Raw genomic sequence first — 23,652 nt, 5'->3', positions numbered from 1 at the left:
TGCATATGTTTAATTCATTTGTCAAATACAATTTTTTATCTGACAATATATATGTATGTATGTATATAATTTCCAAATTTTTTACCTTAATGAGCTTTATTTTAAAATAAAATATTATAAAAACTTTTATTGAATTTGTATTAATAATTCTAAAAATAATGGCTTTATAATGGATGATAAAATAAAAAAAAAGAATCATATTTCTTTAATGTGATGAATTACTAAAAATCAATCTAGTCTCGAATATTTAAAAAAGATAAATTATTTCCATTTCCTGTTAATATGTTGTGAAACACTAAACATTTCACACAATAAAAACGCAGAAAAAACTAACGAGTTACAATTAGAATAGACATACAAATTATACACCAAACTCTAACCGCTGACGTAAAGTGCCCCTGACTAGAATTCTTATTGCTCTCGCCTCGTTTGTTTATCTCCAATGTCATTTTCCCACGAGACAATAAGCTTGATTAAAAAGAAACCGCGCTAAAATAGTTTTTTTTTATCTCTATGCACATCGCAAGATTACAAATGCGTGACACTTCACAGGCAAAAGCATTAGGAGCCTCAAACCTTACCGCTCCCGGCGCACTTGGCGAGCAAACGCTCTTTTCGCTTTTCTTACAACCCCTTTATGAATGATCCTCAGTGCTAGGTGCTATTTACTATGACTCAGATGTAGCGCTTTTACCCGGTTAGAGTAGAGTAGTGTTCTGTTTATGAAACCAAAGAATTTTAATTAAAATCTCACGGAATAATTTGATGATCAGAGCACCTTGTTAAACATAGAATATATTTCGTCGAACCTGTTTAATTACACAAAAGCGGTGAATGTCGGTGGTATGAAGCGTATGGATAATAAGGATGACTACACATTGTGACAAGTGTATCCTCATCTCACTTGTTGGATTTAACAATTTAGTGCATCCCGGGGATGAAAATTAATTCGCGTGTGTAACTGAAAATGATAGAAGGATGGCTTACGTTAATGTAGCTGAATGGAATCCTGAGCACGTAGCAGATTGGCTACGGGGTAAGTTATAAAATCATTATTTTGAGCATTCGCTGTTATGTCAACAATGTATCGTTCTGCTTGGTGAAATATGTTTTTAAGATGATACGGAGAAACGGTTTCTCTGAAAAAGCGGCGATGGTATCCATGTAAAATCGTTCCGCCATATAATGGTAGATGATTATTTTTTATTTGATTTCATATGAATATTACTCTTTCATTTTTTTAGGTGGAGGGGGGAAGAAAGTATACAAATTTAACCAAATTTAATAACAGATCTTTATGAAGAAATTGTTGTTTTTTTAATTCCTAACATAAAAATATTTACTTACATACTTTCTGATTTCTTATTTAGATTTTCATGGATTACATTATGAGATAGAATTAATGTAACAAATATTTAACTTATTTGTGATATGTTGCTAGTGAAATATATCTGTCTTCAATAAAAATATTTTTATTTTTCTCCAAGTTACGATCTATTTTAATGCTAACTTTATTTAGACAAGTTTTTCTTCTGTGCTTTTCTTAATGAATTAATTTAATTTTTAAAGACTAATTATTTTGTTATTAAAAACTTGTTAAAATAAGAAATAAATTGTAATCAAAATAATCATATAGAGAAATATTTTGTTATTTCTCATAGTGAATTAAGTCAAAGTTAATGAATTCATAAAATTAAATTTATGTATTAGTTTCAGTATTTCATTCTATAATATATTTTTATTATTAAATTTTACATATTTCTCTCATGTAACTCTTGTAATTTCAATAAATAACTTTACATTTAAAAATTCTAATAATTTTAAAATTTATTTTATCTTTTAAAAAAAATGTGAACAAATGCAGAATTTGCTATTTTGTTATTGCCTTCTTTCACCTTTTTAATTTTTGACATAAAAACATTTTTGAAAATAATTTGTGATCTTAAGAAGAAAATTTCTGTTTTTCCTTCTCATGATTTTTGGGGTAGGATTTTCTTAAAAAATTTTCTTTAAAACTATATTCATTTTTTATGAAGAATAAGAAATTTTTTAAAAAAGTGTATTTATAAGTAATAGTTATTGCTTTCTTAAAATGTTGCACAGTGATTACAATATGTAACTGATTTTTTTTAAATTAAATTTCTGTAGGTCTGGAAGATGAAATCCAACCATATACTCAATTTTTCATCAATAATAAAGTTAATGGCTGCCAGTTATTAACATTAGCTAGAGATGATCTTACTAATTTAAACATGACCAAAATTGGTCACCAGGAATTAGTACTTGAAGCAGTGGAATTACTTAGACAATTGGTAATTTTTTTAAAAAAACTTTTCATGTCTCATTTTGTTGTTGTAAATTATTTGTTATATTTTGTATTTTGAAGTAATCAGTTTTTATGTCTCTTCTTCAGGTATTTTGATAAAATTATCTTTAACTTAAATTTATATAGAGGCTTAAAATAATGGGAATCTCAAAAGAATGAAAATTTAAAAATTAGTTGATTATAGAATTCTGTTTTTATATTTCTATTCTATTCTATTTTTATGTTTGCTTTTGAAATATAGTTTTACTAAAGATTTTAATATCAAATTTATCACTTTGTTGTAATTAGTATGTGCTGTAATTTAATTGTTTTTAAAACTAATTTTTAATTAAAATTTCTGTCTAAACAATGATTGATGAAAAGTTACATTGATACTTTGGTTCTTTGGGATTTTATATAACAATCAATCTTTTAGTAAACTATTAATATAAAAATCATACAGATAGCTACTAAAAATCAAGATTAAATAATTAGAAGGTTCTCATAAACAAATATCTGTCAATTCTATAACATTGCTAATAACAATGAAAGTTTATCCATTTTTTATGCATTTTACTCAATTAACAATATGTTTATAAATCTAAATTAAAAAATATTAAATTTTTAAAGGTCTTTTTGTAGAATTAATGATTAAGTATTAACTATATTTTTTTCTTCATTTTTAAAAAAGAAGTTAAACATATTTGAATAATTCTAAAAAAGTTATTTTTTGGGGGGGGGCAGAGGAGGGGAGGAGATTGTGCGTATAGAATACTATTTAGGAGTTATGTAATTTTGATGAAATGCCTTATAAAATTTTCAAAAAGGATATAGGATATTTTTTAATGTATTTTGATCATTATTTATGGAATAAACTAATTGTGTTATTAAAGAATTTTGTTTGAGTATAATATATTAATGTTCTGACTTGTATGATAATTCCAAAAGATTTAAAGGCTTTTTTTTAAGTGTTTTGTTTCTTTTAAGTAGTATCAAAAATATCTAAATAAAGATTTAAAGTACTTCATATTAACTTAATAATGTGTAGAACTGAAATTGAATGGTAATTCATATTTTATTTTTAATAATATATAATAATATAAGAATAATATATTTAATGTATCAAATTGCTTGTAGTATTCACATCTCTCTGTCCAGTATTAGTTTTTGAGTATTTATCAAAATTATTGGTACAATAAATGTCTTATCGAAGTATAATTTCACACTTTTTTATGTTAACTTAGAAATTTTTTTACTGTCCTGCTTAAATAGGATTTTGGAAGGGAAAATGAAAGAAGTAGAGGTGTTTTTCCCTTTTTAAAAGTCATGAAAATTTTTTCTCTCTTTTAATTGTGATTAGACATTCTAGTTTTTTTCTAATATACCAATCACATATTGCAGTAATATAAGGGAGCATAAAAAGTAAAACTATCAACAGAATGATTAAAGCTGCCATAAATTAGTTGTATGAGGGAGTAAAACTTTAATAACTTAATGTTTCAGCTACTATACCAAAGCACCAAAGAGGTAAATATAAAAATAAAATGCTGGTATAAATTTTATAATACTTCGCAAGAAAATTTTAAATAACTTAAATAATAAATTTGTCACTTATTATGTATTGTTTTCAGTTTGTATAATAATCATGAACTAATTTATTTTTTAAGAGATTTTTTTTTCACTTCTAATTTTATTTTTGTATAAAATTTTCTTTAGCACTATAATCTGACATCAGAGACTCTGCAATCATTAGCACTCAAACTGGGATGCAAAGCTCAAAGCCTTTTTAATGACCTAAAGCGTGTTTGTCAAGATTATGCAGATACTGGAAAGAAACAGAGAGTGTCTGTTGAAACTTTATCTGCTGTATCGGACATTATTAATCTAGTCAAGTCTCTGATATCATGGTTAGACAGGTATGAGTTCCCTATTTTCTATTTTTTTTTTATATATTTGGTCCTTTTTATCTGGAGTTGGGCTTCTATTTTTTTCTCTTTCAAATAAATCTTTAACTAGATAATCTTTATCTACCTTCGTCCCCTTCTTAATTATCAACCAAGTACAATTTTCCAACTATTAAAGAAAATAAAAGCTGGAGAAATGAAAGGAAAATTAGTTAAATATACTTATTTGAGAAATTTTATTGAAATAAATTGAATGAAGATGACATTTTGAATTATTTAAGATAATTCATAGTTCAGAGTTTGAATTTAATAAAATAGTAAAGTCACTTCATAAAAAGATTTTTACATATATTTTTGTATGCAACCTTCAATGGCAATTCAACCCACTGTTTAAGATGTTTTTATTTTGAATTTATTGCTTCTTCATTGGATTTCCAAGTATATCATTTCATATATTTTCTGTGTTTAGTTCAATTACTTTTTTTAATCATTGCCTTAATTTTATTCAAAATTGTATCTACTCGAAAAGCAAGAGAACAAATGTCCAAAACTTAGAATGTATATAAGGGGTGTCATCTTGTAGAAGCTGATTTTTAGTTATAAAAAAAAAATGAAAGCTAAACTAAAGAATAAAAGCGAAGCTTAAGTGGACCATTCATTTAAAGAAATTTACATAAACATTTGGTCAAAGATAAGAAGAATTGTATATTCATTTTTATTTCTCCAAGAAAGCAGCTTTTGAATTATTTTCTGTCTTCAAACTGCTTATTCAGTTTTGCCATTTAATAATATACCTTATAAGTATTTTTTTTTTTTTTGTCTAAATGGAATTTATTATTTTTGGAATGCAAAAGTGTTATAATCTAAGAATTTATAAGTTACAAGAAACTATTATAAATTTTACTTTCCTTTCAGATATCCTTTTGTTGGGCAAGAAAGTTATTCCGATGTTCGAAAAACTATCCTGAAGTTGAGCGTTGAGCTGGCATCAACTGCTCAGCGGGACCAATTTGCTGACAATCCTCATGGGACAATTAAAGAAATAGTTAGTACTCTTACATCTTATTTCCTGTGTTATAGATGTTTTTGAAGAACAATATTTTTACTTTATTAATTTTTAATTCTTAAAAATGTTCTTTCTCTATTGAACTATTTTTTGTGTTTGATTTAATTATTAACATGTTTTTACAGTGTTTAAAACTTGCTGCACAGAGTGATAAAGTTGTTCAGGATTTCAATGATTCTTTAATAATTCAACCTGCTTCTCTGGAAGTTACTAAAATAAAACGAAAGCCTGATGATGATTTGGTAAGAAAATATTCTGTTGTGGCTGATTATAAGATATGCCTTTAACATTAAATTATAATATTGTGTTTAAATATTTTTATCTGATATGACTGCACACTGGGTATTTCAATTATTTAATTATAAAATTCAATAAATTATTTATTAAAAAAGTAATTAGAGGCTGAAATTTCTAATTTTTTTTTTAATTTTCTGAAATCTGGAAAATGTAGGTTTATACTTTTTCCCAATTTTTTAAAACAAATATATTAATCAAAGATTTATAATATAGATATAAAAAATTGTGAACCTCATTTTTCATTCTTAAGCTCAACATTATGCAGAATACAAAATGACATTTGTTCTTATTAGGAGTGAAGTTTTAGAGATCAGTAGGCCTCTCATACCTGTATAGGTTAAGTTCTTTGGAATAATTTTTTTGAGTAGCTATGCAGCGAAACAATTTTTAAAAAACAAAGACATTTTGCAAATCATTTTCTTTATGCTAGCAGTCCCTCGTCTTCTCATTACTTGTTAATATATATATTCCAGTTTCTAATTTAATAATGAAAGAGTTTAGTTAAAAAAAATTGCATCGAAGTAGTTTGTTAATCATATTGAGCATCATAGTTATTAGCAATTATAACATACCAATACAGCTTTTTCAAAAAATTACCAATTCTCAATGTAGCTTTTCTTATCCTTTCACAGGAAAAAGGGAAATAAACTTGCTCATTATATTTAAAAAAATTACTGTGAAATCATTTGATAATAAATAAATAAATTTTTTGAAAGTATGTTAGTGACCATGGATGCATGCATGTTACAATTATATATAATTTCCAATAAAGGCATAATCACATTTTTATCATATTTAAATATTATATTGTTTTGCACATTTTATATTGCATAAAAAGAACTTTCAAATTTGCTTTATTAATTTGTGAGATTTGTGAAATAGTATTGGATATATAATTATTTTGTCTTTTTCATTTAGGGTATTCATATTAACTCACTCTATAGTGGAATACATATAATAGAAAATATAAAATTTCAGGTATGAAGCTTATTTTTATAGTATTTTTTGAATGAAAATTATTATGTTAGTTATGACTTGTTTATTTAATGAGATATGTTTGATAGCTACTTATGAGTAATGTGCATTTTTTTTTCTTGTAGAGCCCTGCCTACAGATCTGGCAAGGTTGAAGAGGGTGATGAAATTATTCAAGTTAATTACCAAACTGTTGTAAGTAAAGAAACTGTAAACTGTAACATAAATAAATATTATAAAGTTCTATCATATTAATTGCTAATCAATAGCATTGAAAAAAATTCAAATTAATGAAACGTACAAATATGAATAAATATATATTTCATTATATCATGAGAACATGATCTTGAATTTTATTTAACTAATATTTAATATTTTTACTGTGATAAATTATTTTAAAATTGTAGAACTATTTGCTGTTATATATATATATTAAAATTTATCTTGTGTTTAGTAACATTTTTTTATTGTATTTTTCAGGTTGGTTGGCAAATAAAAAATATTATCTGTGCTATGAAAGAACATCCAACTGAAGTACATCTAACTCTGAAAAAGCGACCACGGCATCCAAATGTTCTTGGCCAAGTAAGTTTCCTTGAATAAAAATTCCTTGAGATAAAAAGATAACTTCATTTCTCATTAAGATATTTATCAGTTTGATATGGATGTTATTGTTTAAAAGTTTTATTAAAGTTGCTTAATATATTTTTTATATTTTTATGAACATGATTCAAATTTCTTACAAAAATTATGAAGATGAACAATGATTATTTTTATTTGTATTCCTCATTTTTCAACTTATTATTATTTTTGTAATTCTATAGGTTATAACATTATGGCCATATAGAATACCATCCAAGAAAACTGCCTTTCGTAAACTCTACAAATGGAATAAGGGAAAAGACATCCGTGAATTATGTCCTAGATCTCCAGGAACTAGGCAAGTTGGATTTTTTAGAAAATTTTGCAATTTAATATTAAAATTTTAATCTTTGTGTATTAATTGTAAAATTTAGCTTCTTCTTTATTATTAAGGCTTATTTTTTCCTACTTCAAAAGGCTTTACTGATATTTTGGCATAGATTTGAAGTATAAAGGTAATAATTACTGACAATTAGCAAAATTTAAAGTGTAGTTTAGAATTGAGTCAAATGGGAAAAGAAATTCAAAAATAGATTTTCATTTTGAAAAATACTAATTGTCTTATTTAACTAGCAAAGCAATATTATTAAATAAATTTTCCTGAAGAAATAACAATTTATAACAATGTTCAATTTCTATTTTTGTTCATATTCTATTGATATATGTGACATTAAAATTTTTATTTAAACTTTTGATATTTTTATTCAGAATATTACATCAGAACTTTATAACATTTTTAGATAATATTTATATTGTATAATATACAATTTATATGAAATTTAATTATAACATTTTTTAATATTATATATATATATTAATATTTCACATTCAAACAGATACTATTGCATAAGATGTAATAGGTATTTATATATATATGCAGATTTTTTATATATTACATTATATATATTACATTTTTATATATATATGCAGATTAAGATGGCAGACACTTTATTCTTTTTATTAAACTATTACTTTCTAAACTCTTTATTCTAATTTTTTTCAGGGGTGAAGCTAATAGTGTGTCTGAAGTTAATGGTGGTTTAATATCAGAAAAAGAAAAATTGTTTGCCGTAAACAAACCTAGAAATCGCTTACGTCGTCGAGCAACAGTTACAGGAGTCTCGCCCACAGCATTGCAGGCGCCTGTTAGCTTAGAAGAACTGATAGGCAACAATTCCAAACGCAAAGAATTAGTTTTAAGGACAATTTCGTATGACCCAAATAAAACAATTGATTTAGAAGATGTGTTTAAAAGAGATCCACAAAGTTCTGCTCAAGATGACAAAGATGAAACACAAAAAGCAGAAGAAAAGACTAACAGCAACTCCAGTATTGAGAATGAGGATAAATCCACAAAGAGTACATTCCTGCGACCACCTCAAGAAAAATTCAACACTGCTCATTTGAAGCGTCAAGAAGCTTTGAAAAATTCGGAAACTGTTGCCAGAGCAGCTGTTGCGGTGCCAATGCCTCAGAATAATCCAGCTAAACCTCCTCTTCGAATAACAGCTCCACCACAGAATGCTTCCAATGACGTCAGTTCAACACCTCCAGAAGCCCCTCCTTCTGGTAGTCAAAGTCCTAAACAAAAATTAGCTGAATGGGTTAATAGACAAAAGAAAAAACCAGAGGGTAAGTATTTTATTTATTTTTTTTTTCATTGTAAAAATTTGTGTTAAAAGGATGCTAAAGCCACTGTTTCTGTTTTTTAGCGTTCTCTGATTAATTTGTTTTGACTCATTATTAATTTTTTTGTAGTTTTTAATTTTGAATATAGTTTAGCTATATATCTTGATATCTGTTGTATAGATAAATAATAATATGCATGAAAGTTTTACTTATTAAATTAACTCATTTAGAATTAGAAGTTTATGAATTATTTAAAATGTTCTAAACCTGGCCTTTATTTCTAGACACTGCCAGCAATTGAACCATTATTTTTAGAATTAAGTTGGAAACCAGGCCTTACTTTCTTTTTTACAATATAATTATTTTATAAACATCTAATGCTGCTCATTAAATTATAAATTGTTTGAGGCAAGAAATTTTAGAATTTTTCTGAGAATGCAATTAAATTTTTATGTGACATATTCTTTTATAAAAATTTTATTTGATGCTTTGAGAATATTAAATAAAAACTGCTTTAAAAAATGTTTTGGATCCGAATAATTTTAATTATAATTGAAGATTTGTCTGAAATTTTCCATTTTCTGATTTTTGGTTCTATTTTGCCATTGCAGCTGGACTGTTGCAACATGCCTTGACGCTTTTCACTTCAGACTCTAGCTCGCAGCCTAGTACCTCTTCTGCACCAAAAGAGAGTGGGTCACCAAAGAGTCCAAAATGCAGTTTGACTGGTTCACCAAAAGTGAAGAAATCTTCTGGCACTATGTTCCAATTCCCTTTTAGAGAAGGCAGACCTTCTCTTTCTGAGGTCAGAAAAGAAATTTAAATATTTTCACTTCCACTTTTCTAATTAAATATAAGCCTTAAATTAATATAATCCCTATTATATTAAAGTGTGTATTAAATTTGCTAATAATTTTATCCATCAAAACACTTGTCTAAGTTAGCTGCATTCTGTCAAATTGTTGTATGTGATCTATAATTGCTGTACTTTGTCACAAAATGCCACTAGTTGCTATTTGTTTAAGTCATTACAATAAAATTTGCATGTTTAGTATGCATATTTAGCATAAAGAATTTTGATTTAACATTGAAAATATGAATTCTACAATAGCTAATGAAATTTAAATGGAAATTTATATTATTTGCAATATGTTAATAAAATAGTAATAGTCAATAGTAATTACATAATCAGTGACAAGTAACATTATATTGCTAGAAAATTTATATTCTATATGGTTATGCTGAAATGAATAATGCTGAACAAGAGCTTAATGTGCTAAGAAGTATTTCATGGTTATGAAGAGTGTTCTAATTATGTGCAATAAGATTTAAAATTGTTTAATTTTATGAGATTTTCTATTTTTAAAAAGATGATTTGATATTTATCTGATATTATAACTTTCTATGTACTGGCCATACCATTTGTCAAGGTGACTGTTACATGCTATAAAATATTTAGTTATAACAAAGAGGGAGGAGGGTGAGAAAAAAAAGGCATATCTTGAAACTTGGGACAAGAAACTTCTGAACTGATTAAATGTTATTGCTCTAGTATACTTAGTACATAAAATTTTCACAGATAATTCATTTGTAAATAACACTGAAATTAAAATAGGCTCAAAAGTTTTCATTTATAGGTTTTTATAAAATAAAATTAAATGTTTACTATTATCATTTTCTAAATACACATATATCAAAATTGTTTTATGAATATATTAATATATGATGAATTATTTTATGTATTTGTATATAGTGACTAGTGTGATCATTCAATTTAGAACTAAAAATGTTTTTACTATTATTCTATACATTTAAATAGTTTATTTGCAAACATTATATATTTGTATTTGTTAAATGCATTATAATTCTGAATTTTAATTTAAGCATTATTTTTTTACAGTTACGCAGTCTGAAAAGAACAGCTAATTCCAAAGTTTTCAGTGAGAGGTATGGGATTTTTTTTTTCAATATTTTTTTAAGCAATGAATATTTTTTTTCCAAATTAATATCCTTTTTTTGGATATTAATAAAAATTATAATTCAGAATCTTTTTTCATTTATGAGCTTTTGTTTTGTTCCATTGATCTGTTTTATGTAATATCAATGAAACTGTATGAAAAATAAATTAGTATTTTTAATGTGAAATAAGTTTTGTATCTTACTTACAAATTTAAGATTTCTTTTTAGAGCATCTAAACATATAAACTATATAAAATTAATACATGAAAATTTTATTTTATACTTAAATGCTTTACATTTTTTAAAATTATTTTTATAATTTGTAAAATTAACCAATAAATTTTAATATACAGGCACAATATGGTGAGTGTTTATAATATTGTTTTATAAATTTTTAGTTTATCATTCTAATGGATTTTCTTTTATTTGATAGAAATTATGCAATTTATGAAGGATTTTATCTGATATATTCCAATAAAATCCAAATGAAATGCTTTTTAATGCTATATTTTTCCCTTACTCTTTTGCAGGGTTAACAGCAATCAATCATCTGACAAGCCTCTCACTTCTCCCAAACAAGTAAGTAAAACAGTATGTTTGTATATGCAACCCTCTGCATTAGTCTTCAAATTTGGAAAAAAACATTTCATTTTGCACTTTCAGTTTGGTTATTTTAATTTATATTTTATTATTCATTTATTATTTTTTGTTTAATTATTTTTAGAATGCTTTGCATAAAAGAGTTCAGATGCCATGTAAAAAACCAGGTAATATTTTGTTATTTTTATGATTTTAAAAAAAGCTTTTATTTTTATTTTTCCCCCTTTTATGCATATTCCTTTAGTATATTATATGATATTTTAATGTTTATGCTCTTTTTATTTATTATTAAAATTAATTTATTGTTTACTTTCTAAAAGGCATGTATAAATGCCAAATTTTGAAGAATTTTAAGTAATAATAATACTTTATTCAAAAGTGAAGGCTTTGGAAATCTATTTTTAAATCATAATTTAGTGTCCTCTTGAAAAATATGCACAGCCTTAAAATACTATGCCATTTTTGAGTACTTTGGAATATCAAGAGTTTAATTATGAGCTCTAGTACATTGATAAGCATGTTTTTGTGTTAAGATTCACATTTTTGTAATTTTGTATTTATTATGTATATTGTTTTAATACAAAGAAGTCATTATAATATTAATTGTAAATGCTGTTTGTAAAATTTTTATTCTATTATATTTTAAATTTATTTGCATGTGTTAATAATTTAATATGTATTAATTGTGACATAATGAAAAATTTACATGCATTAATTTTAAATCAAGAGTATCAAACTCCCAGCTCACACAAATAACTTTGTAATTCAGCAAACTTAAATATAGGTAACAAAATTTTTAATGGAAATTTTGCATCTTAATTTTTTAAATTCCTTATTATGCGTAATTATATATAATGCACTACAAAATTTTCCCATGACTAATGTATCATCGCCTTCCCCAAAAGAAAGAATATTTAAGGAGCTGATAATAAAGTAATGATTATGAACATCATTAGTATTTTACTGCCATTGCGAAAAAAAAAAAATACTTTTTGCTCTCACATAAACACACCATATTTATTAGGGCTGTACAAGTATTTCAGTTTGACAGATTGATGTATGTTATAATATTTTTGTTATATTAATGCATATATTGTTGTATACTGTTTCTTAAAATCATTATATATGTTTCTGATTTCGTAATATCTATTTTTTGAAATATATGCTGTACAATTTAAGTAAAAAGAAAAATTGTGTGAGCATTTGAATTTTGCTCTTTATATTTTACTTATATCTAATTTAATTACGTTATTAATTATAAACCATTTTTCAGGTGTAAGCAACAGCACTAATCCTCCTAGGAATCCAAATCCGAAGCTGCCTGTAATCAACGGAGAAACATGTGCATCTCATTCCAGTTCAAAAATCACTGATAGTTACATCCACCCTAAGTGTATAAACTATACAAAAATTCCTCAGTATCCATGTGAAATGCATGAAAGTAAGATTGTTTCATTGAAGGCTAAATCCAATGCTACTAACCTTCAATGCAATAAACAGCACTTTCAACCAGCACCTCAACCTTCCAGAAATAATATGCATTATCAGAGAGCTCGACAAATGTCCAAATTAGCCACCCAAGGAACTTCAACCATGATTAGAAATCAGAAATCTGGCTACCCAGCTGCATTCTATTCTCCTTCAGGTCGATCATTAAGTTTCAATAACATAGCAATATCTTCTGAGGACGATAGTAGCTCTGAGGAATATGAAATTTATGAAGAATTAAGCACTGTTTCTGCCCCTGATTTCAGGCAACAAGAGCCTCCCCCTCCCATTGGACCACCCCTCTTCCAAGGAATGGATCCTCACTTTACTCGGCAGTTGGCTGAGATGTACAATATGTTAAGCCAAAGACAACATTTCTTACAAAGCCAAGGAAATGGAGCTTCTAAAGGACCAATAAATGCTGCAAATTCAGCAGTTATTGATGAGCTTGCTTTACGAATGTACCATGCTCTTCAGATGAATCATATGCAGTCACAAAATTCTTACCAAACTAGGAATACTAATTTCCAGCCCCCTGGAAGACTTCCACCAAAGACTGTTTCTAGTACTCAAAGGAATGTACCTTTCAGAAGTTGCAATTATAACGTACATAATAATTCGCAACAAGCAGGACCATGCCAACAAATTCCTCATCCAATTCAAAATCTTCCAAATTACAACCATTCTGCAGATCCCTATGTTTTAACAAAGAATGCTATGAATTCAGTTCATGAGCATCCAGTTGATTTACCACCGTCTTCTAATCAACCCTCCAGGAACATTAATGTTTTTAAATCTGCTACTAGTCAAGAAATTCATAATTTATACACTTCTCAGTTGTCTAATAAAAGCAGTGTGAGTTCACCACCTGAAAATGAAAAAAATTTAGGGTGTACTGAAGAATTTTCTGAAAAAGAACATATGTATGAAACTATACCTTACCAGAAAAACCTAATGAAGAACTTTGGTTCAAATGAAGTGATCCATTTTGATAAATTGGAAGAACGTAATTTTTTATGTCCAGCTGAAAAAGAATTTGAACATGATTTGCCTTGTAAAGATGGGGATCATAAGAGTAATAATACTCCTGACTCTCTAAACCTTATGAATAGAAATCCTTATTTCCAAAAGGAAAATTTATTTTGTCCAATAAAAGAAAACAATCCTCTTAACACTAATAAAGGCTTTGATAATTGTTCTGCATTTAGGCAGGTTACAGTGAATAATAACAAAAATGGTCTACAGAGTAATGGTTATAGTGATAAGTACATTGAGAATTGCGGTGATCAAATAGAGGACATTAGAAAAGTGTATGGCAAAAATGTAGAACCTGCAATATCTTCTCTGATGATTAACATTCCCAAACCACCTAAGGAATCATATTCTGCCATAACAAAAAGCTCATCTGCACAGACTGATTCAGATTTTTGCATTCCTGCCAATGATGACCAATCAGAAGAAGTTACTTCAACCATGACAACCAATATCTGCTTAGCCAATGATGATTCTTATACCACTGCTCTTAATTGTACTAATAATTCAATCACAGATAGCTTTGGCTATAGTAGCAACAGTAGTTTGAATAGCAGTTCATCTGGAAGTACTATATCTTCTGCAGGTAGTTGCTATTACTATGTTGAAACTCAAATAAAACCTCAGTTTACCATGAAGTTTCCTGCATCGGCAGTTGAAATTACTGATGATGCACCTTTAATAGATCTAAGATCTCCTACTTTGCCAACTATGGGGATTTCTATGTTGGGAAAGAAACGAAGCACAAGTAGCAGTGGCAGTGAACAAGGTTCTAATGCCCCATCAAGGGCAAGTCCAAGCATTCCTTTTGTACCATCTGATGTGAACAAACCTTCCAGAATTGTGACAGATGTTGGTAAGTTAGCAGTTTAGCAACTCCTATATTTTCTTTTGATTAACCATCTAAATGTGCAATTATTTTGATCAAATAACTTTAAATTCTTTATTTCTTTTTCATATAATCAACATGGTTGTTGAAACTTTTATGCTATTGGTTAACTTATATATCTAAACTTAAGAAATCAGGGTTCAGGTTGTGGAGCAAATAAACAACAGCTTTCTTAACTTCGGTATCAGTTCTGAAGTGCTTTCCTCAACACATGTGTTAGAAGGTGCATTTATGTTTTACTTCTTGTAATGATATTGTATAGGAAAGAAGCATCTTCATTTAAAATTGCATTAAGTGCTGAAAAGACAATTCCTTTCATGTGGCTTTATTTGGCATCTAAGAGTTGTCACTATATCCAGCAAGAATATATCTTCCCATAGGAAAATTTTTTGATATTCAGTGCACAGCCAATAGAAATATAAAGTTTTATCTGCAATCTCTCTCAGAAGAATGCAGTGAACAGCTTAAGATCTTTGACACATAACATGTTACCTTTGGTGGATGGGCTTGAATGCCCTCATGGCATTTTGCTCAATTTACATATCTATTTTGCCATTAATAATCTAATTTTCTTGCACCAAAATCACATTAATTTTCCTGACATTATGCTTGTTCCATAAACTTCAACTAGTTGGTGATAAATTTGTTTGAGAAGTTTTCTTTAAATGCAGATACCTTATTACATTTCGCTCTTCAATCACCAATTGTGTATATGTCTATTCTATTAACCTGCAACAGAAATTTCAAATACTACAGCACAACTAATTCCATTTATCAATAGTGTTTTTATGTTATGATTGCATGTTCTATTTAAAAAGGGAATTTAATTTACACGTGGAATTATTGTACCCAGTAGATCTTTTACTATCTTTTTGAATTGCTTTCATATTTTTATATATTGAAATTCGTTTCAGCAGAACCTTCCCATTTTAGGTTTTGGCCCTTAGTTGAGTCTATATTAGGATCAACAGAAGCTTTTCATTACACTTTTTTTTACTGTGATTCCTTGATTATTTTACTGGCAAAATATTAAGTAAAATCTTCTCTAAATAAATATATTTAATTGAATTTATGATTATGATTAAAAATTTTATGGTTAAAAGGAATTGAAATCAATTTAAAGTACTGTAATGCCTAAAAAATGTTTAATCATAAATAATTGGAGCCACTTCAATTTATAAATATATCAAAGATAATGTATAGTAGATAGTCAACTCTAAGTGAAACTCGGGGAACATCTAACAAATTCTTTTAATCGAGATTAAAAATGATTATTTATCATATCGATTTAAAGCATCAAGATTAACAAATGCTTTAAATTGAGATGATATATATGGAATGATATTACTACTAATAATATGAAAAATAATGTATTCATAAAATATTACACATTTATAAGATAATGGTAAAAAGAAAGACTAGTAAAAACCATATAAATATAAGAAAGCTTAAATTAATATTCAAAAAATCAAGCTAAAATATTTTCTTGCTTAATCTATTAAAACTTGTAGTTGATATGATGATTTAAAATGAAACTATATAATTTTCCAGATTTAAATGTAAATATTGAATCAAAAGTGAGTAAAAAGAATTTTAAGGAAAAAAACATAATAACAACGGAGAATTTAGAAGATATAATTCAGTGAAATAAAAGGAGAACTTTGTAAAATATAATAAAATTCTTTGAGAAAAGGAAAGAACTGAGATCATAATGGTTCGAGTAAAATTTAACATTTTCATAGTGTCACTTCGTACATGATTCCTCTTGTATAAGCCTTAGAATTCAAATATAACTGATAAATTTTTAAAGAATTGTAATTAATTGTGGTTTTCTTATATATTTATAAAACTTTTATGATTAGTTAAAGGGATACATTTCCATTAGCTTGACAGCATGAAAAATGCACCAAATTCAATTGCATTAAACTTGAAAATGTGGGGTCGGAGGGGAGGGGGTGTATTTATTTATTTATTTGCAACCTTTTGTACTTAAGATTAGTATTCTTCATCTCTTATTATAGTCTGTGTGTTTTCTGTTGGCGGTTGAAGATCACATTTTCCACCGCGTTACTGGTACCAGACAACCAATAACGAGGTAGAAAATGTGACCTTGAACTATCTACAGAAAATACACAGACTATAGGCAGCTTCAGTTCCAAGAGAAAAGTAACATTTGGTGCCTTCATATATACTTGCCGTAAACTGTTATGAAGCTAACCAAAAGTACCAGAAAATGAAATAATTGAGATTAAAATAAATAAAATATATTTTTAAAATAATAGCTAAAAATAAAACAAATAAAGTATAACTTTAAAAATAAAAATGGAACAAATAAAATGTAACTTGAGAATTCAAATAGTAGTAAAATAGTTTGATATTGTGCTACTCTTTTATAACAGTTGTCATGAGATATAAATATTGGTGCAAAATGTTAGTTTTTCTGTAATATGGCATTTGTCAAGTGTGGTTATAAGAGAAACTTTTTGCTCAGAATTAATGAGAATAATTTTTTATGGCATAAGTTCATTCAAATTAGCATATATTTTGACTTTTGTCAAACTTTGAGAAAAGTAGCTGTAGTTTATTATATTTGAAGGCTGATTTTGTTCCAATATTTTTCTGTTATTAAGAAAAATTGTCTTTGCTAAAAATAAATAAATAAAAGAATACGTATGTATCTTTTGCTCCAATTTTTTAATGCAAAGATGTCACTGTATTTGGTTTATAATCAGTATATGTATAGCTTTTTTCTAATAGCAAAAACTTATTTAAATGCAATTAGCTTCATAGTTTATTTCATAACTGCAACATGCATCTTCTATTATAAGTATACAGTGCTTTTTGTTTTGATAACTTTTTTTCTATAAGAAACCTCTCCATATCTATCGGATTTCATACCTCTTTATAAGAGTTATTTAGCAGACTTTATATAAAAAAAATTTTGCCTATAATTTACTTTATAGTAAGTTTTATAAAAATAATGTATGATTCGATATCTTAGGACCATTTGACCATTTTTAAATGTTAGATTATTAAAAATGCATTTTTTTTCTTTTATTTCAGAGCATACTATATGAAATTACAGTGTATCAACCTTACAGCACATTAAAAGAATGAATACCTGCACTTAATTTATAATTGTTCTTTTTTTAAATTTCTGTGAAATATTAGTATTCTTTTTTAATAAGCAGATAAGAGCTGAATATGCTCTTTTAAATGTAAGAACTAGTGCTGAAGATTATGTGACAAATATACAACAATTCTTGTAATATATTGTAAATTTTAAAAGACTTGTTGAAATTATGTGTGATTATGTTATAAATTGTATCAATAAGTGTGATAAATGTTGAAACTTTTTTGTGGTATTAAAGATAAAATTTTAAAATTACACCTGTCATTTTTAAGATTTAGACTTGATAGTTTAATGTAATGTATAGAATTTAAATTATATATTATTAGACTTTTGAGTTACTGTTCCATAGAATGTATTATTTGTGGATTATAATTAAGCTGATTATGTACCATATGAAATACAAAGAATGTCACGTTTTTTCCCCACTATTCAAGTAAAATTATAATTTTTAGAAATAAAAATGTTGTTCTTTAATATTTTCAGAAAAATGCATAAAGCCTGTTCTTATAAAGGCATAAAAATTTATAAAGTAGTTAAAATTATTTATAATTTAAAATCATTTAGTGCCTTTCATAAATTTTGTACAATCATGAATTAAGCATATCAGATAAAATTTTATTCATAATAAGTATATATTGGCAAATATCATGAAATATTTGTCTGTTAATCTTATAAAAATGTGGATTCATCTTTTCTTATTCTTCTTCCTTTGATTTCTTGAATGTGCTTACATAGATTAAGTGTTTTAAAAATATGAAAAGCTAGAATAGCCATGAATTTACTGCCTTTTATGTTGTTTTGGTTGTGATAAATATAAATATCTTAACATATCAGTAGTTATAAAAAGGGGTCTATTTTGATAATTCTTGTATTAGGTGTTTACACAAGGAGAAATTGTAAATATTTTTTATAATTAATTAGCTTCTCATACAATTTAATAATACTTTCTGAAAATGTCATGGGGGGAAGGATGATATTGTCATATCAATTGCAATTTAAAAAATTGACTATTATACGACATATCAATATACACTTAATCCGTTGGTGCAATAACAATACAGTGAAAGCTCTATAATTTTTAATAATTTTTAAAATATGCTGAAAAGCTTGTTATAGTAGTTGGATATTGCATAATCCCATCATGTGACTATTATTTTAAGGTGTTTTATAAGGTGCAAGGTAAATAGATTCTTTATGTAAAATGGAATAAATTATTCAGTTCAATTGTATGTTTTATATAGTGATGAAAAATATATAATTCACATTACATGGTTCTTTTGATTGATACATTAATTCATGCTAATCTTTAAATTAAATTATCACAAAATCTTAGTTTGAACATTAATTTTTTTTTTTACTAAAAGTTAAAGAAAAAGATTACTAAATTTTGAAAAATCCAACAAAACATTGTTATTTAATATATTTTTTTAATAAACATAATAAACTCTATAATTAAAATAAAAAAATGTAGTCACTGGTTAATTTAATGAAATAGCAATTTAAGTAAATTATGATTTACAGTAAAATATAAGAAGATGAATTAAAAAAAAATTGTAGTGTAAGAAAATTTAAAACATATTAAAAATCATTATATTGTCAGATTATAATTTGAGATCAGAGTCGTAAAATGCTGAATGGTAGATTTTCAGCTATACGATCTCTTAATCATAAGATATAATTTCACTACCAAAGATATATCTAGTTGCTGATATAAATATTGTTTTAACTACTTTTGAAATCAAATTATCTAATATAATTCTAGATTAATAATTTTAAAAAAGGGCAATATCAGTATCCTAAAGCAAAACTTTAAGAATAAGTTAGAAGTTTCAGTATCTCCATATTTTGATTATAGTAAAATGAATAGATATTTCGTAATTTTAATTTACATCACTTTAAAACACAAGATACTAACTACAGAGAAAAGTATTAATCAAAGTTTATGAAATGAACAAAAAAAGTTAAAGCATTTAATTATCTAATTGTTTTTTGTTTAAAAGGGGAAAATATTAAGAAATATAAATAATACATTTTATAATAAATAAAAATTAGGAAGTGAAATCCTGAGAAGCCAACTTTTCTCAATCTTAAATCTAGTAAATGGAAAAAAAAAAAAAAAAAAAATTAAGTCAGGTAGTGACTTCTAATTTTGCACATCTTATTGCTTTTGCTAAAGTTCAAAATCATTTGATCCGTCCTTGACAACACATATACTACCTTCAATCCAATTCAATAAATATAATCTGACTATAGCAAATTCTTATTATGAAATTTTATTTGTCTATATCAAAATGCTTTTTCATATTATATACTTCTTTCAGAGAGTTTTCACTGTATTTTGATATTTATTATTGTATCATAAAATTTTAAATAGCAAAACTACTGAAAACATATCATAATGTGCATAATTTGTAAGACATATATATTAGGGTATTTATATGCTGTCTATAATCCTTTAAGAGTGCTCAAATAAAATCTTGTTTAAATGAGAGATATGAGTGTATATATATATATGTATTGTTTTAGTATTTTTGTATATAGTCGTTTTCATCATTCAGAAGGTGCTCAATTTTAAAAATCTTCAAACAAAAATATTTTTTTTTTTTAAATCATATAGTAAATGATAAATGAACAATAGAAAAATTCCTATCGAACAAATGAAAGTTGTGACAACCATATTGGGTTACTAAAATTATATAAATTTTTTAAAAATATTTTGAAATATATATTGTTGGCATTAGAGATACAATATATTAAAATAGCAAATAAACAGTTAGCCTTTTGAAAATAGTTTTAACTCTGTGTTCATACAATTTTTAAATTAGTTCATAAAAATTTCTGGATATACATCTATAACTGTATTTTTATATATTTATTGTCAAATTTATTTTTTATAAAGGGATATTATTTTGAATTAATCTTTGAATTAGAAATTGCATAGTAAATTGGTATTTCTATAGTTATTCAAGATCAGATGTAGTATAATATCTTCTTGGTGATATTTGCTTTTTTCCAATTGGTAGTTGAATATCTTTTCATACCATCAAATAAAATATTAGTAAAACAGATTACACTGCATCTGTTCTTAAGATGTATTATAATTTCAGTGAAAATATTAGTGCCAAAGATTACTAATGAAAATCACTCATTAAAAATGCAGAATCTATTTCCTTATTTTTAATTATAAATTTAACACCTTATCTGTGTAATTTTTTTGTGTGTCTAATTATGTGAAACTTTCTGTTCTAGAAATGTATTGTCATTTTGATTCAAATGCCTATTGAACATCGAGATGTTTAAAGAGTATTTAAGGTCATTTTTGTATTGGGTTATAAGATTTAATTTTAGATTATAACTTTAAAATTTTGATAATTTGATGCACAAACTATATTTGGATAACACACTTAAGGGGTTAAATTTAATAATTTGAACACATGAGTTTGTGTCCCGTTGTGAAAATTATATCTGCTTTGATAATTAGCTTAGAAATTTTTCAAATCATTATTACATTAACACTGATTACATTGGCTAATATTCTATGTGTTATATAAATACCTTAATGTTTCACATTTCTATTCACTTGTAAATATTAGTAGTTAAAAAAGTAATGTTTAATTTGTTTTGTGAAATATTTTTTTCTTTTCTTTTTTTAATTGAGTAAGCTTTTAAATTAGTATCAACCAAGATAGTTATATATTGGAATTTCCTTGCTTCTTCATAGAATTTCTAATAGTATATAGTTTATTAACTGAAAGCATGCAAATAAATTATTAATTTACTTTTTTAAGAAAATAAAATTAGTTATGAAGAGCGTCCTTTTCTCATCAGTATTAGTGCAAATCCTTTATGTAATTTACAAACCAATTTTGTTAACATGAAATGAATTGTTATGCTAACATTCATATATTTGTATAATAGGAAGAGTATTGTGATTTAGAACATTTCAATTATATGTATATATATGGTGTAGTTCTTGATTTACAATGTTTATAAAGTTAAGAAAGATTTAAATATGAACAGCTGAATGAATTATTGTATGCTTATATGTAAAATATATTAAAATTGTTGTCTTAGATACACATAAATGATTGTAACTTCAAATGTAAATTGTTGAGACTACTATAAAATATCTAATGCAGTTAATTTAACTATGTTAGATAAATGTACTTTTTGTCAGTATTCCAATATTTTCTGTTATCAGATTTATTGTGTCATTTTTTTTTACTTGAATCTCTATGTATATTGCTGTTAGTGTAGTCAAAGCCATTTATAATTATCTTCTTTCCTGTTGCAATCATGAAAATATATACTTGTTACATGTTTTTACTTGTAAAATATATTGTATTTTATGAATTATCTGTATTTAAATATATATATATATATATACATCTCTACTGTTCTTAATGTAAATAAAGTATATCGATTAAATGCATTATACTTGTAATTTTCTGTTTGAAAAAAATATTCTTTATAGCAAAAGGAACAGTCGTGGAGAAGAAAAAGAGTTATCCAGCTTTATTTAACATCATTTATCAAAAAATCATAAAAAATATCATTTGTTAGGAATTAATATATTCTTTAAGTTTCTTTAATTAAAAATTTCATAACCAATTAGAATTGTATATTTATTATAATGCAAGACCAATGCCTGGAAAATGTCGACTTTCTCCGATGAATGTCAACACTCACATAATTGCCATTTTGAGGAATATCAATGTTCACCAGTTAAGAATGTTGACATTCATTAGAAAATGCTGACATTCTCTTGTTCCTGTTTTTCATAGTAACAAATATATACATATATAATTAAAATAAGAGCAAACTTCAAAATTTCTAAAGCAAAAACCATTTTCCTCATGGAATTTCAAAATTGCATTAAAAGTTATTGTAAGATGCCTGATTCCATTAATCCATATCCATTCATTTCGAACACGCATTTATTTATATTAATTTACTTCACGCATTTATTATTTAACAATAATTTTAACATGCAATATCATTTTTCAAAATTTTGGTTTTAATTTGCAACATAATTCAATGTTGGCATTAATCAATGGGCAGGACCATTTTATGAGGATATGCAGAATTTCAGCTTATTCCTCTTTGTAGATTTTCTTAAGAGATCTGTATTTTACAGATAATGCAGATTTATATTGTTTTCTGTATTTTACCTGTAAAACAATACATTTTGGAAAGCATTTGATAATGTAGATGTCTACATTTTGAAATCTGTAAATATAAAAAAAGTAAACTTATGATAAATGTAGCCATAAAATGCAAGTTAAATTTTCAAAATGCCAGGGATCCTGGATTAGCGTGAGAGTTTTTCCGCCATCCAAATTCAACAATTATGGTTGTTAAATTGCCCATTGAGATAAAAGTGGGTTTCATGAATCTACAGAATTTTGTATGGCTGTTTATCAACATTTCAGTAGGGAATCGCAAAAGTTTTACGAACCTAAGAGTCCACGTCGCAGGTGTAAAGGTTCGATTTTATTGTAATAAAAATGAAAAACCCACCATAAAATTTTCTGTACAATAGAATACGGCATATAATTTACATGGGAAACAAATGGCACACTCACACTACCATGCGGCGACTGATTGCTGACTTCAACGAACGCTGTAACCACATTTTCAACACTAGAAGATAGGGCTTGCTTTCTTTTTCTATTAGGAAGAATGCCAAATTGTCCAGTTATTTCCAATTTACGTATTATCTTGCGTAGGGCAC

General features: G+C 26.1%; 1 protein-coding gene across 2 annotated transcripts; it reads left to right on the top strand.

Annotated features, from left to right (window-relative positions):
• Positions 1–647: 647 nt before the first annotated feature.
• Positions 648–22,337, top strand: LOC129975256 (uncharacterized). Of its 2 annotated transcripts, none has more exons than XM_056088304.1 (16): positions 648–1,036; positions 2,149–2,312; positions 4,022–4,221; positions 5,125–5,254; positions 5,401–5,517; positions 6,491–6,550; positions 6,673–6,741; positions 7,027–7,131; positions 7,371–7,486; positions 8,192–8,820; positions 9,429–9,622; positions 10,718–10,764; positions 11,307–11,355; positions 11,501–11,543; positions 12,650–14,752; positions 17,849–22,337. In XM_056088304.1, the coding sequence occupies exons 1-16, from the start codon at positions 979–981 to the stop codon at positions 17,860–17,862; spliced, it is 4,098 nt and encodes a 1,365-aa protein (XP_055944279.1). In that variant the 5' UTR covers positions 648–978; the 3' UTR covers positions 17,863–22,337. The 2 variants fall into 2 exon arrangements, with proteins under 2 accessions (XP_055944279.1, XP_055944280.1); XM_056088305.1 differs by lacking the exon at positions 648–1,036 and adding an exon at positions 1,078–1,188.
• Positions 22,338–23,652: the final 1,315 nt, after the last annotated feature.

Source organism: Argiope bruennichi, chromosome 7 (genome assembly GCF_947563725.1).
Source record: "Argiope bruennichi chromosome 7, qqArgBrue1.1, whole genome shotgun sequence".
Taxonomy (NCBI): domain Eukaryota; kingdom Metazoa; phylum Arthropoda; class Arachnida; order Araneae; family Araneidae; genus Argiope; species Argiope bruennichi.
The sequence above is the reverse complement of the archived record's forward strand: the minus strand, read 5'-3'. Positions and strand labels throughout refer to the sequence as shown.

What these genes read in the sequence shown, in the direction of transcription:
- LOC129975256 (XM_056088304.1), top strand. Translation starts at nt 979, where the DNA reads ATGGCTTACGTTAATGTAGCTGAATGGAATCCTGAGCACGTAGCAGAT. An exon ending in ATGGGACAATTAAAGAAATA is followed by an intron (nt 5,255 to 5,400) that starts GTTAGTACTCTT and finishes ATGTTTTTACAG; the next exon opens with TGTTTAAAACTTGCTGCACA. An exon ending in AAGTTAATTACCAAACTGTT is followed by an intron (nt 6,742 to 7,026) that starts GTAAGTAAAGAA and finishes TGTATTTTTCAG; the next exon opens with GTTGGTTGGCAAATAAAAAA.